At 48.3% G+C, this 17253-nt stretch overlaps 1 protein-coding gene across 1 annotated transcript in view; it reads left to right on the top strand.

The window, feature by feature from the left end:
* chid1 (chitinase domain containing 1) overlaps window positions 1-17253 on the top strand; it is a 234762-nt gene that overhangs the window by 213654 nt on the left and 3855 nt on the right. Inside the window, exons 10-11 of the mRNA XM_072518783.1 lie at window positions 264-344; window positions 2241-2283. Coding sequence (XP_072374884.1) covers window positions 264-344; window positions 2241-2283 — 124 coding nt within the window. The remainder of the gene's footprint in view (window positions 1-263; window positions 345-2240; window positions 2284-17253) is intronic.

Raw genomic sequence — 17253 nt, forward strand, 5'->3', positions numbered from 1 at the left:
TGCTTAGCCTGTACTTACTATTGTAGTTAGTATAAGGTTCAATCTTTGTAAAGTTTACCAGCAGCCTTGCTTCCAGCATTATGTAAGTCCAGATCATGAACACACAATGATGATAGCAAACCTACTATTTTTGCGCAGGTGTAAGTTGAGCAAAACAACTTGTGCTCAGAGGGAGTAAGAACTACAGACTGAGAGGTAACATGATAATTACCGCCAGATTTAATCTCAGAATCAACTAATCGATGACGCTTTTCCTTTTTCAGATATATTGAGATTCTGAAAGATTACAAGGCAAAGCATATTTGGGATGAGCAAACCGCTGAGCATTACTTTGATTATAAAAGGCAAGTTCTTAAAAATATTTTGTCTCAAAGAGCAGATCAATCACCAAAGTTCCATGACATCAGTTGCTCAGGTATTCCACTCTGGGTGCTAGCCTTCACCAGTTCTCCCATGATACCTATCCATAACAGTACTGAACAGGAGCATCGGAGTTCAAAATCTACTGAGTAATTGGACAGGCCAATTGTAATGAGCTGGTATCGAGGGGTTGAAAGATGAGTTGTGTATAGAGGGGTTAATGGGTGAGTTGTGTATGGAGGGGTTAATGGGTGAATTGTGCGTAGAGGGGTTAATGGGTGAGTTGTGTATAGAGGGGTTAATGGGTGAGTTGTGTATGGAGGGGTTAATGGGTGAGTTGTGTATGGAGGGGTTAATGGGTGAGTTGTGTATGGAGGGGTTAATGGGTGAGTTGTGCGGAGAGGGGTTAATGGGTGAGTTGTGTATAGAGGGGTTAATGGGTGAGTTGTGTATGGAGGGGTTGAAAGATGAGTTGTGTATAGAGGGGTTAATGGGCGAGACGGGTATAGAGGGACTAATGGGTGAGTTGATTTAGAGGGGTTAATGAGCGAATCGGATGTAGAGGGGCTAATGAGTGAGTCGGGTGTAGAGGGTTAATGGGTGAGTCGGGTATAGAGGGATTAACCTTGGCCTCTTTCCCCTTGGTTTCTCTGGCCATTAGCACCCCGTTTCCCTGGGTTTCTGTGGCTATGACTCATCTTTCATTCTCACTCCACAGTATAAATATTTCCCACTTTTTCTGTCTGTTAGCTTTGACAAAGAGTTATCAGACTCGAAACGTTAGCTCTTTTCTCTCCCGACAGATGCTGCCAGACCTGCTGAGATTTTCCAACATTTTCTCTTTCGTTTGAGGGGTTAATGGGCTATCCGGGTATAGAGGGACTGATGGGTGAGTCAGTGTAGAGGGGTTAATGGGTGAGTTGGTTGTAGAGGGGTTAATGGATGAGTCAGTGTAGAGGGGTTAATGGGTGAGTCGGTGTAGAGGGGTTAATGGGTGAGTCGGTGTAGAGGGGTTAATGGGTGAGTCGGTGTAGAGGGGTTAATGGGTGAGTCGGTGTAGAGGGGTTAATGGGTGAGTCGGTGTAGAGGGGTTAATGGGTGAGTCAGGTGTAGAGGGGTTAATGGCCGAGTCGATGTAGAGGGGTTAATGGGTGAGTCAGGTGTAGAGGGGTTAATGGCCGAGTCGGTGTAGAGGGGTTAATGGGTGAGTCAGGTGGAGAGGGGTTCATGGGTGAGTTGGGTGTGGAGGGGTTAATGGGTGAGTCGGTGTAGAGGGATTAATGGGTGAGTAAGGTGTAGAGGGGTTAATGGCCGAGTCGGTGTAGAGGGGTTAACTGGCGAGTCGGTGTAGAGGGGTTAATGGGTGAATGAGGTGTCGAGGGGTTAATGGGCAGTTGTGTGTAGTGGGGTTATTGGGTGAGTCGGGTGTAGAGGGGTTAATGGGCGAGTTGTGTGTAGTGAGGTTAATGGGTGAGTCGTTGTAGAGGGGTTAATGGGTGAGTCGTTGTAGAGGGGTTAATGGGTGAGTTATGTATAGAGGGGTTAATGGGTGAATCAGGTGCAGAGAGGCTAATGGGCGAGTTGGGGACGGAGAGGCTATCGGCAAGTTGGGAATAGAAGGGCTAATGGGCGAGTTGGAGACAGAGGGGCTATGGGCGAGTTGGGGATAGAGGGGCTATGGGCGAATTGGGGATAGAGGGGCTAATGGGCAAATTGGAGATGGAGGGGCGAGAGGGGGGTAGAGGGGCTTTGAGCGAGTTGGGGACGGAGGGGCTAATGGGTGAGTTGGGGACGGAGGGGCGAATGGGGGCGGAGGGGCTAATGGGTGATTTTGGGTCATTGTGAAACACTTGCTCTGAACACGGGTATTTTTTTTCCAGGCACCAGGGGGGGAGACATGTTGTGTTTTACCCAACATTAAAGGTAAGAGAGTTAATGAATCTCATTAAGAATTTCTGCACTAATGTTTGAAATCCTATTTTAACCTCCTCCTACAGTCGATCACAAATATTTGTCATAAAATTCCTAATGGAGACGATTCTCAACATGGAGAATTTCGCTGTCACGCTAACTCGGTGTCTCTGATAGTGGATTGGGTCCTGTAAACTCTGCCATGAGCTGTTGCACACTGTAGAATTATGTAACACTTGTACAACACAGAATGAGGCCTTTCAGCGCTCCCTGCCTTCACCAGTCCTAGGGAAGAGCTTTCCCAGTCCCACTCCCATGCCTTCACAAGTCCGATGGAAGAGCTTTCCCAGTCCCACTCTCCTGCCTTCACCAGCCCTATGGAAGAGCTTTCCCAGTCCCACTCCCCTGCCTTCACCAGCCCTATGGAAGAGCTTTCCCAGTCCCACTCCCCTGCCTTCACCAGTCCTAGGGAAGAGCTTTCCCAGTCCCACTCTCCTGCCTTCACCAGCCTTATGGAAGAGCTTTCCCAGTCCCACTCCCCTGCCTTCACCAGTCCTAGGGAAGAGCTTTCCCAGTCCCACTTCCCTGCCTTCACCAGCCCTATGGAAGAGCTTTCCCAGTCCCACTCCCCTGCCTTCACCAGTCCTAGGGAAGAGCTTTCCCAGTCCCACTCCCATGCCTTCACCAGTCCTAGGGAAAAGCTTTCCGAGTCCCACTCTCCTGCCTTCACTAGTCCTAGGGAAAAGCTTTCCCAGTCCCACTCCCTTGCCTTCACCAGCCCTATGGAAGAGCTTTCCCAGTCCCACTCCCCTGCCTTCACCAACCCTATGGAAGAGCTTTCCCAGTCCCACTCCCCTGCCTTCACCAGTCCTAAGAAAGAATTATCTGTGTCCCCCGCGCCTGCTTTTTGCCCACAGCCTTGAAATTTTCTTCCCTGTAAATATTTATCCAAATTCCTTCAGATTTGGAGTGTGGTTGGTGACCAGTGCAATGCACATCACAACAACTTGCTGTATTGCCTTTCACAAATTACCCAAAATCTTTGAGTTCTCCCAGTGAGCCAGAGAAGACAGAGCCAGGAGTGAGACACAGCTAAGAGTGAGTTTGGGAATTTGAATCTAGGTGGGAATTCGAAGCTGGGTGGGGAGGAAGTGCTTTTTATCCCTGGTAAGTGACTGGTAAGTAGTGTTTCTGTTTTTCTGTTTCTTTTTATTGGTATATTTATTTATTTTTTCTTTGTTTTTTTGGTTGAAATTGTAGTTGTTGAAGTTAACCAAAGGTTTAAGACATGGCAGGAGATCTCAGACCCGTGTCATGCTCCTTGTGTGCGATGTGGGAGCTCAGGGACACGTCCACTGTCCCTGGCTCCTTCACGTGCAAGAAGTGTGTCCAGTTGCAGCTCCTGTTAGACCGCTTGACGGCTCTGGAGCTGCGGATGGACTCACTTTGGAGCATCCGCGATGCTGAGGACGTCGTGGATAGCACGTTTAGCGAGTTGGTCACATCGCAGGTGAAAGGTACTGAGGGAGATAGAAAATGGGTGATCAAAAGACAGAGCAAGAGTAGGAAGGCAGTGCAGGTGTCCTCTGCGGTTATCTCCCTGCAAAATAGATATACCGCTTTGGATACTGTTGAGGGAGATGGCTCACCAGGGGAAGGCAGCAGCAGCCAGGTTCATGTCACCGTGGCTGGCTCTGCTGCGCAGCTGGGCAGGAAGATGAATGGCAGGGCTATAGTGATAGGGGACTCAATTGTAAGGGGAATAGACAGGCGGTTCTGCGGACGCAATCGAGACTCCAGGATGGTATGTTGCCTCCCTGGTGCAAGGGTCAAGGATGTCTCGGAGTGGCTGCAGGACATTCTGGGGCGGGGAGGGTGAACAGCCAGCTGTCGTGGTGCACATAGGCACCAACGATATAGGTAAAATACGGGACGAGGTCCTACAAGCTGAATTTAGGAGCTAGGAGTTAAATTAAAAAGTAGGACCTCAAAGGTAGTAATCTCAGGATTGCTACCAGTGCCACGAGCTAGTCAGAGTAGGAATGTCAGGATAGAGAGGATGAATGCGTGGCTCGAGAGATGGTGCAAGAGGGAGGGATTCAAATTCCTGGGACATTGGAACCGCTTCTGGGGGAGGTGGGACCAGTACAAACCGAACGGTCTGCACCTGGGCAGGACTGGAACCGATGTCCTGGTTGCTAGAGCTGTTGGGGAGAGTTCAAACTAATGTGGCAGGGGGATGGGAACCGATGCAGGAAGTTGGAAGGTAGTAAAACAGGGACAGAAATAAAAGGCAGTAAGCGGGAAAGTGTAAGGCAGAGAAGCCATAGTCAAAAATCAAAAAGGGCGACAGTACAAGATACAGTGACTGCGGGGAGCTCAGTGAATAGGACCAGGAATACTAAAAGAAATAAAACGGGAAGTGAAAACATTAATGGTAAGCGACGCGGCAGGTTGTTACATGAAGATATGGGTTCAACGACAAGGAAAATTAGGAGAAAGGTTAAGAGGAAATATAATTTAGGAGAGGTTACTGATCGAGGTGTTAAGATTCAGAACAGAGGTAAAAAAGCCAACATAAGTGTACTTTACCTGAATGCTCGTAGTATTCGGAATAAGGTAAATGAGTTGATGGTGCAAATTAGTGGCCATTACTGAAACATGGTTAACGGATGGTCACGACTGGGAGTTAAATATCCGAGGGTATCAAACTTTTCGGAAGAACAGAGTGGATGGTAAGGGAGGTGGTGTAGCTCTGTTATTTAAGGATGACATCCGGGCAACAGTAAGGGATGACATCGGTGCTATGGAGGATAAGGTTGAATCCATTTGGGTGGAAATCAGGAATAGTAAGGCGAAAAAGTCACTGATAGGAGTAATCTATAGGCCACCAAATAGTAACATTATGGTGGGGCAGGCAATAAACAAAGAAATAACAGATGCATGTAGAAATGGTATAGCAGTTATCATGGGGGATTTTAATCTACATGTTGATTGGTTTAACCAGGTCGGTCAAGGCAGCCTTGAGAAGGAGTTTATAGAATGTATCCGCGATAGTTTCCTAGAACAGTATGTAATGGAACCTACGAGGGAACAAGCGGTCCTAGATCTGGTCCTGTGTAATGAGACAGGATTGATTCATGATCTCATAGTTAGGGATCCTCTCGGAAGGAGCGATCACAATATGGTGGAATTTAAAATACAGATGGAGGGTGAGAAGGTAAAATCAAGCACTAGTGTTTTGTGCTTAAACAAAGGAGATTACAATGGGATGAGAGAAGAACTAGCTAAGGTAGACTGGGAGCAAAGACTTTATAGTGAAACAGTTGAGGAACAGTGGAGAACCTTCCAAGTGATTTTTCACAGTGCTCAGCAAAGGTTTATACCAACAAAAAGGAAGGACGGTAAAAAGAGGGAAAATCGACCGTGGATATCTCAGGAAATAAGGGAGAGTATCAAATTGAAGGAAAAAACATACAAAGTAGCAAAGATCAGTGGGAGACTAGAGGACTGGGAAATCTTTAGGGGGCAACAGAAAGCTACTAAAAAAGCTATAAAGAAGAGTAAGATAGATTATGAGAGTAAACTTGCTCAGAATATAAAAACAGATAGTAAAAGTTTCTACAAATACATAAAACAAAAAAGAATGGCTAAGGTAAATATTGGTCCTTTAGAGGATGAGAAGGGAGATTTAATAAAGTAAGGAGGCATGGGATCGTGGGAAATTTGGCCAGTTGGATAACGAACTGGCTAACCGATAGAAGTCAGAGAGCGGTGGTGGATGGCAAATATTCAGCCTGGATCCCAGTTACCAGTGGCGTACCGCAGGGATCAGTTCTGGGTCCTCTGCTGTTTGTGATTTTCATTAATGACTTGGATGAGGGAGTTGAAGAGTGGGTCAGTAAATTTGCAGACGATACGAAGATTGGTGGAGTTGTGGATAGTAAGGAGGGCTGTTGTCGGCTGCAAAGAGACATAGATAGGATGCAGAGCTGGGCTGAGAAGTGGCAGATGGAGTTTAACCCTGAAAAGTGTGAGGTTGTCCATTTTGGAAGGACAAATATGAATGCGGAATACAGAGTTAACGGTAGAGTTCTTGGCAATGTGGAGGAGCAGAGAGATCTCCCTTAGGGGAATAGATAGGAGATTCTGTGGTCGCGAGCGAGACTCCCGGAAGGTATGTTGCCTCCCGGGTGCCAGGGCCAGGGATGTCTCGGATCGTGTCTTCAGGATCCTTAAGGGGGAGGGGGAGCAGCCAGAAGTCGTGGTGCACATTGGTACCAACGACATAGGTAGGAAAAGGGGTGTGGAGGTAATAAACAAGTTTAGGGAGTTAGGCTGGAAGTTAAAAGCCAGGACAGACCGAGTTGTCATCTCTGGTTTGTTGCCGGTGCCACGTGATAGCGAGGCTAGGAATAGGGAGAGAGTGCAGTTGAACACGTGGCTGCAGGAATGGTGTAGGAGGGAGGGCTTCAGGTATTTGGATAATTGGAGCGCATTCTGGGGAATGTGGGACCTGTACAAACAGGACGGGTTCCATCTGAACCAGAGGGGCACCAATATCCTGGGAGGGAGGTTTTCTAGTACTCTTCGGGAGGGTTTAAACTAATTTGGCAGGGGAATGGGAACCGGATTTGTAGTCCAGCAACTAAGGTAGCCGATATTCAGGACGCCAAAGCGTGTAATGAGGCAGTGGGGAAGGGAACACTGACAAAGGAGAGTACTTGCAGGCACGGAGATGGGTTGAAGTGTGTATATTTCAACGCAAGAAGCATCAGGAATAAGGTGGGTGAACTTAAGGCATGGATCGGTACTTGGGACTACGATGTGGTGGCCATCACGGAAACTTGGATAGAAGAGGGGCAGAAATGGTTGTTGGAGGTCCCTGGTTATAGATGTTTCAATAAGATTAGGGAGGGTGGTAAAAGAGGTGGGGGGGGGGTGGCATTATTAATTAGAGATAGTATAACAGCTGCAGAAAGACAGTTCGAAGAGTATCACCCTATTGAGGTAGTATGGGTTGAAGTCAGAAATAGCAGTCACCTTGTTAGGAGTTTTCTATAGGCCCCCCAATAGTAGCAGAGATGTGGATGAACAGATTGGGAAACAGATTTTGGAAAGGTGCAGAAGTCATAGGGTAGTAGTCATGGGCGACTTTAACTTCCCAAATATTGAGTGGAAACTCTTTAGATCAAATAGTTTGGATGGGGTGGTGTTTGTGCAGTGTGTCCAGGAAGCTTTTCTAACACAGTATGTAGATTGTCCGACCAGAGGAGGGGCAATATTGGATTTAGTACTGGGTAATGAGCCAGGGCAAGTGATAGATTTGTTAGTGGGGGAGCATTTTGGAGATAGTGACCACAATTCTGTGACTTTCACTTTAGTAATGGAGAGGGATAGGTACGTGCAACAGGGCAAGGTTTACAATTGGGGGAAGGGTAAATACGATGTTGTCAGACAAGAATTGAAGTGCATAAGTTGGGAACATAGGCTGGCAGGGAAGGACACAAGTGAAATGTGGAACTTGTTCAAGGAACAGGTGCTACGTGTCCTTGATATGTATGTCCCTGTCAGGCAGGGAAGAGATGGTCGAGTGAGGGAACCATGGTTGACAAGAGAGGTTGAATGTCTTGTTAAGAGGAAAAAGGTGACTTATGGAAGGCTGAGGAAACGAGGTTCAGACAGGGCATTGGAGGGATACAAGATAGCCAGGAGGGAACTGAAGAAAGGGATTAGGAGAGCTAAGAGAGGGCATGAACAATCTTTGGCGGGTAGGATCAAGGAAAACCCCAAGGCCTTTTACACATATGTGAGAAATATGAGAATGACTAGAGCGAGGGTAGGTCCGATCAAGGACAGTAGTGGGAGATTGTGTATTGAGTCTGAAGAGATAGGAGAGGTCTTGAACGAGTACTTTTCTTCTGTATTTACAAATGAGAGGGGCGATATTGTTGGAGAGGACAGTGTGAAACAGATTGGTAAGCTCGAGGAAATACTTGTTAGGAAGGAAGATGTGTTGGGCATTTTGAAAAACTTGAGGATAGACAAGTCCCCCGGGCCTGACGGGATACATCCAAGGATTCTATGGGAAGCAAGACATGAAATTGCAGAGCCGTTGGCAATGATCTTTTCGTCCTCACTGTCAACCAGGGGATTGGAGAGTGGCGAATGTCGTGCCCCTGTTCAAAAAAGGGACTAGGGATAACCCTGGGAAGTACAGGCCAGTTAGTCTTACTTCGGTGGTAGGCAAAGTAATGGAAAGGGTACTGAAGGATAGGATTTCTGAGCATCTGGAAAGACACTGCTTGATTAGGGATAGTCAGCACGGATTTGTGAGGGGTAGGTCTTGCCTTACAAATCTTATTGAATTCTTTGAGGAGGTGACCAAGCATGTGGATGAAGGTTAAGCAGTGGATGTAGTGTACATGGATTTTAGTAAGGCATTTGATAAAGTTCCCCATGGTAGGCTTATCTTGGGGTCTATGTTCATACATCTTTGAAAGTTGCCACTCAAGTGGATAGAGCTGTGAAGAAGGCCTATGGTGTGCTCGCGTTCATTAACAGAGGGATTGAATTTAAGAGCCGTGAGGTGATGATGCAGCTGTACAAAACTTTGGTAAGGCCACATTTGGAGTACTGTGTACAGTTCTGGTCGCCTCATTTTAGGAAGGATGTGGAAGCTTTGGAAAAGGTGCAAAGACGATTTACCAGGATGTTGCCTGGAATGGAGAGTAGGTCTTACGAGGAAAGGTTGAGGGTGCTAGGCCTTTTCTCATTAGAACGGAGAAGGATGAGGGGCGACTTGATAGAGGTTTATAAGATGATCAGGGGAATAGATAGAGTAGACAGTCAGAGACTTTTTCCCCGGGTGGAACAAACCATTACAAGGGGACATAAATTTAAGGTGAAAGGTGGAAAATATAGGAGGGATATCAGAGGTAGGTTCTTTACCCAGAGAGTAGTGGGGGCATGGAATGCACTGCCTGTGGAAGTAGTTGAGTCGGAAACATTAGGGACCTTCAAGCAGCTATTGGATAGGTACATGGATTACGGTAAAATGATATAGTGTAGATTTATTTGTTCTCAAGGGCAGCACGGTAGCATTGTGGATAGCACAATTGCTTCACAGCTCCAGGGTCCCAGGTTCGATTCCGGCTTGGGTCACTGTCTGTGCGGAGTCTGCACGTCCTCTCCGTGTCTGCGTGGGTTTCCTCCGGGTGCTCCGGTTTCCTCCCACAGTCCAAAGATGTGCGGGTTAGGTGAATTGGCCAATGATAAATTGCCCTTAATGTCCAAATTGCCCTTGGTGTTGGGTGGAGGTGTTGAGTTTGGGTAGGGTGCTCTTTCCAAGAGCTGGTGCAGACTCAAAGGGCCGAATGGCCTCCTTCTGCACTGTAAATTCAATGATAATCTATGATTAATCTAGGACAAAGGTTCGGCACAACATCGTGGGCTGAAGGGCCTGTTCTGTGCTGTATTTTCTATGTACTATGTAACAATGGGAGATGAGGAAATGGCTGAGGAACTGAACAGGTTTTTTGGGTCGGTCTTCACAGTGGAAGACACAAATAACATGCCAGTGACTGATGGAAATGAGGCTATGACAGGTGAGGACCTTGAGAGGATTGTTATCACCAAGGAGGTAGTGATGGGCAAGCTAATGGGGCTAAAGGTAGACAAGTCTCCTGGACCTGATGGAATGCATCCCAGAGTGCTAAAAGAGATGGCTAGGGAAATTGCAAATGCACTGGTGATAATTTACCAAAATTCACTCGACTCTGGGGTGGTCCCGGCGGATTGGAAATTAGCAAACGTGACGTCACTGTTTAAAAAAGGAGGTAGGCAGAAAGCGGGTAATTATAGGCCAGTGAGCTTAACTTCGGTAGTAGGGAAGATGCTGGAATCTATCATCAAGGAAGAAATAGCGAGGCATCTGGATGGAAATTGTCCCATTGGACAGACGCAGCATGGGTTCATAAAGGGCAGGTCGTGCCTAACTAATTTAGTGGAATTTTTTGAGGACATTAACAGTGCGGTAGATAACGGGGAGCCAATGGATGTGGTATATCTGGATTTCCAGAAAGCCTTTGACAAGGTGCCACACAAAAGGTTGTTGCATAAGATGAAGATGCATGGCATTAAGGGGAAAGTAGTAGCATGAATAGAGGATTGGTTAATTAATAGAAAGCAAAGAGTGGGGATTAATAGGTGTTTCTCTGGTTGGCAATCAGTAGCTAGTGGTGTCCCTCAGGGATCAATGTTGGGCCCACAACTGTTCACAATTTACATAGATGATTTGGAGTTGGGGACCAAGGGCAATGTGTCCAAGTTTGCAGACGACACTAAGATAAGTGGTAAAGCAAAAAGTGCAGAGGATACTGGAAGTCTGCAGAGGGATTTGGATAGGCTAAGTGAATGGGCTAGGGTCTGGCAGATGGAATACAATGTTGACAAATGTGAGGTTATCCATTTTGATAGGAATAACAGCAAACGGGATTATTATTAAAATGATAAAATATTAAAACATGCTGCTGTGCAGAGAGACCTGGGTGTGCTAGTGCATGAGTCGCAAAAAGTTGGTTTACAGGTGCAACAGGTGATTAAGAAGGCAAATGGAATTTTGTCCTTCATTGCTAGAGAGATGAAGTTTAAGACGAGGGAGGTTCTGCTGTAATTGTATAAGGTGTTAGTGAGGCCACACCTGGAGTATTGTGTTCAGTTTTGTTCTCCTTACTTGAGAAAGGACATACTGGCACTGGAGGGTGTGCAGAGGAGATTCACTAGGTTAATCCCAGAGCTGAAGGGGTTGGATTACGAGGAGCGGTTGAGTAGACTGGGACTGTACTCGTTGGAATTTAGAAGGATGAGGGGGGATCTTATAGAAACATATAAGATTATGAAGGGAATAGATAGGATAGATGCGGGCAGGTTGTTTCCACTGGTGGGTGAAAGCAGAACTAGGGGGCATTGCCTCAAAATAAGGGGAAGTAGATTTAGGACTGAGTTTAGGAGGAACTTCTTCACCCAAAGGGTTGTGAATCTATGGAATTCCTTGCCCAGTGAAGCAGTAGAGGCTCCTTCATTAAATGTTTTTAAGATGAAGATAGATAGTTTTTTGAAGAATAAAGGGATTAAGGGTTATGGTGTTCGGGCTGGAAAGTGGAACTGAGTCCACAAAAGATCAGCCATGATCTCATGGAATGGTGGAGCAGGCTCGAGGGGCCAGATGGCCTGCTCCTGCTCCTAGTTCTTATTACTGCACCTTCTGCTGCTGAAAGCAGTTTCTCTTTATTTACTCTGTCAGAACCACTCGCAAATCTGAACACCTTTCAAATCTCCATTCTCTGAGGGAACAATTCCAGCCTCTCCAGTCACTGCATGTCACTGAAGTCGATCATCCTGATACCATCTTCGTACATTTCTACTGCGCCATCTCGAGGCTCCAATAACCTTCTTAAAGTATGACGTCCAGAATTAACCACATCATCCCAATTAGAATACAACAATGTTTTATAAAGGATTTTACCCCCAGTGATGCTCTCTCTCCCCCTGCGATGCTCCCCAGTTTTGCTAAGGCCCCTTGGTGCCATACTCAGTCCCATCACCTCCGGCATTCAGACCTTTTGTCCATGTTTGAATCAAGGCTGTAATGAGGTCAGGAGCTGAGTGACCCTGGCGGAACCCAAATTGAGCATCAGTGACCAGGTTTTTGCTGACTAAGTGCTGCTTGATAGTGCTGTTGATGGCCCCTTGCATTACTTTACTGATGATAGAGAGTAGATTGATGGGGTGGTATTAGACAATGTTGGATTTGTCCTGTTTCTTGTGAACAGGACATAACTGGGCAATTTTTCACATTCTCTCCCGCTGCAATGTTCACTCTGTCTCTCTCTGTCCCCTGTTATGCTCTCAATGTCTCCTTCTCTCCCCCTGCGACGCTCTCTCAGTCTTCCTCTCCATCCTGTGATGCTCCCTCTGTGCGTGTCTTTCCTCTGTGCGTGTCTCTCTCTCCCCCTGTGATCCTCCCCCTGTGATGCTCCCTCTGTCTCTCTCCTCCTGCGATGTTCCCTCTGTCTCCCTCCCCCTGTGATGCTCTCTGTGTTTCTCTCTCCCTTTCTCCCCCTGCGATGCTCTGTGTTTCTCTCTTTCTCCCCCTGCGATGCTCTAGTGTTTCACTCTCTCCCTGCGATGCATTCTCAGTCTGTCTCCTTTTTCTGCTGCAATGTTCTTTCTCTCTCCCACTGCGATGGTCTCCATGTTTCCCCCTTTCCCTCGCTGTGATGCTCTCCCTGTCTCTCTCTCTCTCTCTCTCTCTCTCCTCTCCCCTTGCAGTGCTCCCTGTCTCACCTGTGATGCTCTCACTGTCTCTCTCCCCTTGCGATGCTTTCTTCCTCCCCCTGCGATGCTCTCTTCCTCCCCTTGCGATGCTCTCTTCCTCCTCCTGCGATGCTCTCTTCCTCCTCCTGCGATGCTCTCTTCCTCCCCCTGCGATGCTCTCTTCCTCCCCCTGCGATGCTCTCTTCCTCCCCCTGCGATGCTCTCTTCCTCCCCCTGCGATGCTCTCTTCCTCCCCCTGCGATGCTCTCTTCCTCCCCCTGCGATGCTCTCTTCCTCCCCCTGCGATGCTCTCTTCCTCCCCCTGCGATGCTCTCTTCCTCCCCCTGCGATGCTCTCTTCCTCCCCCTGCGATGCTCTCTTCCTCCCCCTGCGATGCTCTCTTCCTCCCCCTGCGATGCTCTCTTCCTCCCCCTGCGATGCTCTCTTCCTCCCCCTGCGATGCTCTCTTCCTCCCCCTGCGATGCTCTCTTCCTCCCCCTGCGATGCTCTCTTCCTCCCCCTGCGATGCTCTCTTCCTCCCCCTGCGATGCTCTCTTCCTCCCCCTGCGATGCTCTCTTCCTCCCCCTGCGATGCTCTCTTCCTCCCCCTGCGATGCTCTCTTCCTCCCCCTGCGATGCTCTCTTCCTCCCCCTGCGATGCTCTCTTCCTCCCCCTGCGATGCTCTCTTCCTCCCCCTGCGATGCTCTCTTCCTCCCCCTGCGATGCTCTCTTCCTCCCCCTGCGATGCTCTCTTCCTCCCCCTGCGATGCTCTCTTCCTCCCCCTGCGATGCTCTCTTCCTCCCCCTGCGATGCTCTTTTCCTCCCCCTGCGATGCTCTCTTCCTCCCCCTGCGATGCTCTCTTCCTCCCCCTGCGATGCTCTCTTCCTCCCCCTGCGATGCTCTCTTCCTCCCCCTGCGATGCTCTCTTCCTCCCCCTGCGATGCTCTCTTCCTCCCCCTGCGATGCTCTCTTCCTCCCCCTGCGATGCTCTCTTCCTCCCCCTGCGATGCTCTCTTCCTCCCCCTGCGATGCTCTCTCTTCCCTCCGTGATGCTCTCTCTCCCCTCCGTGATGCTCTCTCTCTGCCCTCCGCGATGCTCTCTCTCTCCCCTCCGTGATGCTCTCTCTCTCTCCCACCGTGATGCTCTCTCTCTCCCCTCCGCGATGCTCTCTCTCTCCTCTCCGCGATGCTCTCTCTCCTCTCCGCGATGCTCTCTCTCTCTCTCCCCTCCGCGATGCACTTTCTCTCCCCTCCTCGATGCTCTCTCTCTCCTCTCCGCGATGCTCTCCCACCGCGATGCTATCTCTCTCCCCTCCGCGATGCTCTCACTCTCTCCCACCGTGATGCTCTCTCTCTCTCCCACCGTGATGCTCTCTCCCCTCCGCGATGCTCTCTCTCCGCTCCGCGATGCTCTCTCTCCTCTCTGCGATGCTCTCTCTCTCTCCCCTACGCGATGCTCTCTCTCCCCTACGCGATGCTCTCTCTCCCCTCCGCGATGCTCTCTCTCTCCCCCCCCTCCGCGATGCTCTCTCCCCCCTCCGCGATGCTCTCTCTCCTCTCCGCGATGGTCTCTCCCCCCTCTGCGATGCGCTCTCTCCCCCCTCCGCGATGCTCTCTCCCCCCTCCGCGATGCGCTCTCCCCTCCTCGATGCTCTATCCCCTCCCCTCCTCGATGCTCTCTCCCCTCCACGTTGCTCTCTCTCTCTCTCTCTCTCTCTGTCGTGCTCTCTCTCTCTCTCCCCCCCCCCCCCCCCCCCCCCCCCAAGGTGCTTCACAGCTAATACTTTTTAATTTTGCTACTTCTGTCTGCACCCACAAAGCCTAAAGTCGGACTATGCTTTGGTTAGCCCTCCGGATTCTGCGACGACTGTTTATTATGGTCCCTGTTATGTGAAACACCATTGGGAGATTGTTATGTTTTAACAAAGCTGAATGTAAATTATTGAATTATTACACTGCAGAGGCTGAGCTTTGTATTCAGTATTCACTGTAAAAGACCGTTCTAATTTCCTTAGTAAAACTGGGTTATGAACCAAATTCTGTTATCTTGAAGCAGTCTGATTGATGGCAAATGCTGCAATGGTATAATTTGTCCCATGGCTTTCAGATGATTTATCTACCTGTCATTGATTGATGGGCTCAGACTTCATATATACTCTCAGCTTGAGAGCTGCAGTGTTAATCCTGAACAATTACATAAACAGGAGGCAAATCAGCATGTAGAAACATAGATATAAATGTGAAAACAAACCCAATCAGCATGCTCGCACACAAATGCAGGCTCGCACAGGCGCAGGTTTTCATGCACATGCACGCTCGCCACATGCACAAACCCACTCGCAATCACATGCACACTCAGACACATGCTGACTTGCACACACATGCACACTCACGCACACATGCACGCTCACGCACACACGTGCGATTTGGATCTGGGCTGTTTGACCTGGTCCTAGGGGGATAAGTCTTTGAGCATGTCGATTATAATGTGCCTTGTTACGTAGTCTGTGTTGCAACAGTGCGCCTTGTACATTAGATTCAAGTTTGGGCTGGAACAGAGCCTGGCAGTGGAAATTGTGGTCCTAGTGCGCATGGGGGAAAAGTCTCTGTGTGACTGCGGGCAGACCCTGTCACGCAAGATTACATCTGCTGAGTAATGCAGCATGGCAATTGGTGTGTTCCCATGCACATTTTTCCAAGAGATGTTTAGCTGAGTGTACCGCCCTTTCTGCTACTCCATTTGACTGTGGGTGGAGGGAGCTGCTTGTGATGTGCTTGAAGTCCCAGTTGCTTGCAAAATTCTGAAACTCCACAGACGAATTGGAGCATTGTCTGTCATGATTCTCTGCTGGATGCCATATGTGGCAAAGTGTTTCTTGAGCTTGATGATCACCGAATTGCTGGTTGCGTTTGGAAGGTAGTCAAGTTTAAACCATCAGGAATATGAGTCAATGAGGACCAAGTGCTGTTTATCATTCCACAGAAAAATATCAGCCGGGGAAAGTCTGGGGCCTCATACAGATGCAACGGTTCTTTTGCTTGGTGTGGCTTTAGTGCATTACAAGGTGAGACTCTTGAGACTTCCCTGTCTATATCAGCGTACATAGAGGGCAGTGCAGTTATTCTTTGACCCTTACTTATTAGTTGCTTCCAACCCGATGCCCTTGGTGTAGCTGTTGAGTGAGGTACTGCTGGAGGAATAACAATTTGTTGACCACACAGGATTCGGCCATCTAGTATGGTTAGTTCTTCTCCAAAGACAAAGAATGTGCAGAGCTCGTCAGGAAGCTACCTGGTCTGGCAACCTTTTGTTATTATGCCATACAGTTGTGCGCAAGTGATGTCCGCTTGTAAATCCTGCTTAAGCTCCTGGATGCGATGAGAGGCCAACACCTCCATTTCCATTATGCCTACATCCGCCTGGTTCTGTCTGGTTCATAATGGGTAGGAAAGGCTCTCGAGAGGGCATCAGCCAGGTAGAGTTCCTTTCATCTTTTGTATACGACGCTGATATTATAACGCTGTAACTTTAACACCATGTGTTGCAGTTGTGCAGACGCAGTGTGGAGATGCTTCTTCAGCATGGTTATGAGTGGTTGTGGCCTGTTTCAATGGTTGTGGGAGGACTGTGTATGAAAAGGTGACATTTCTGACATGCAAAAACTAAGGCAAGGAGCTCTTTCTCTCTTTGTACATAATGAGTCTGTGTCAGGGAGTGCCCTTGAGGCAAATGTCTGCCATTTTGTATGCATGCTGCACCGAGTCCGTGCAGGGAGGCATCTGAACATCAAAGTATTGTAGTATTGGTGGGGTTGCTAATGCTCGTTTGAGCCTGTTGAAAAATGCTGTGCGGTGTTCTTTCCAAAATTATCAAACGTCCTGAAGGAGGAGTTGACGAAGTGGTGACCTCACTATAACATGGAATGTATTTGGGGAGATAGTTTGTCATGCCCAGAAAACACTATTGGGTGTTCTTGTCCAGAGAAATATCCATTTGTTGTATGGCTGCAGTCTTGTCTGGATCAGGTTTCACGCCATTAGCCATGAATAAGTGGCCTACATATGAAACCTGATCTACCCTGAATCTGCATTTCGCAGGGTTGCGCTTCAATTGGAGGTCCCTGACCTGGCCAGGATACGGCAAAGACGCACATCATGTTTCTTGCACACTATGACCCCAAATCAGGATGTCATCGACTATGATATCCCAAGCTTGATCCGCAAAGAGTTACTCAGTGCACTGCTGGAAGACTTCACTGCCAGTGGATATATCACACAGTTTAGGCAGAAAACGGTATCTGTCCACTGGAGACATGAAAGTCAACTTTGAACGGGATCTGCTAAAATCCGCTATTTGCATCAAACATGCTTAATACCTTTGCTTGTGGTATGTCTGATATCAGCTGCTCCATTCTCTTCATGGGTGATGTGGTCTGAGTAATGCTATGTTCAGATGTACTTGGTGGATGCATATCCTGATTGCCATCCTTTTTTACTGCGGCTACCATTGCTGAGACCCATTCCATGACCACCTCTACTGGGATAATGACATCGTGTGCTGTCAAATGTCGCAGCTCATCGCTGACTTTTTTACTCCAGGCTACTGGTACTGGCACATGCGGTTGATGGAACCAAGTCATTTAATCACGTGATTTACGACTG

Source organism: Scyliorhinus torazame, chromosome 10 (genome assembly GCF_047496885.1).
Source record: "Scyliorhinus torazame isolate Kashiwa2021f chromosome 10, sScyTor2.1, whole genome shotgun sequence".
NCBI lineage: Eukaryota > Metazoa > Chordata > Chondrichthyes > Carcharhiniformes > Scyliorhinidae > Scyliorhinus > Scyliorhinus torazame.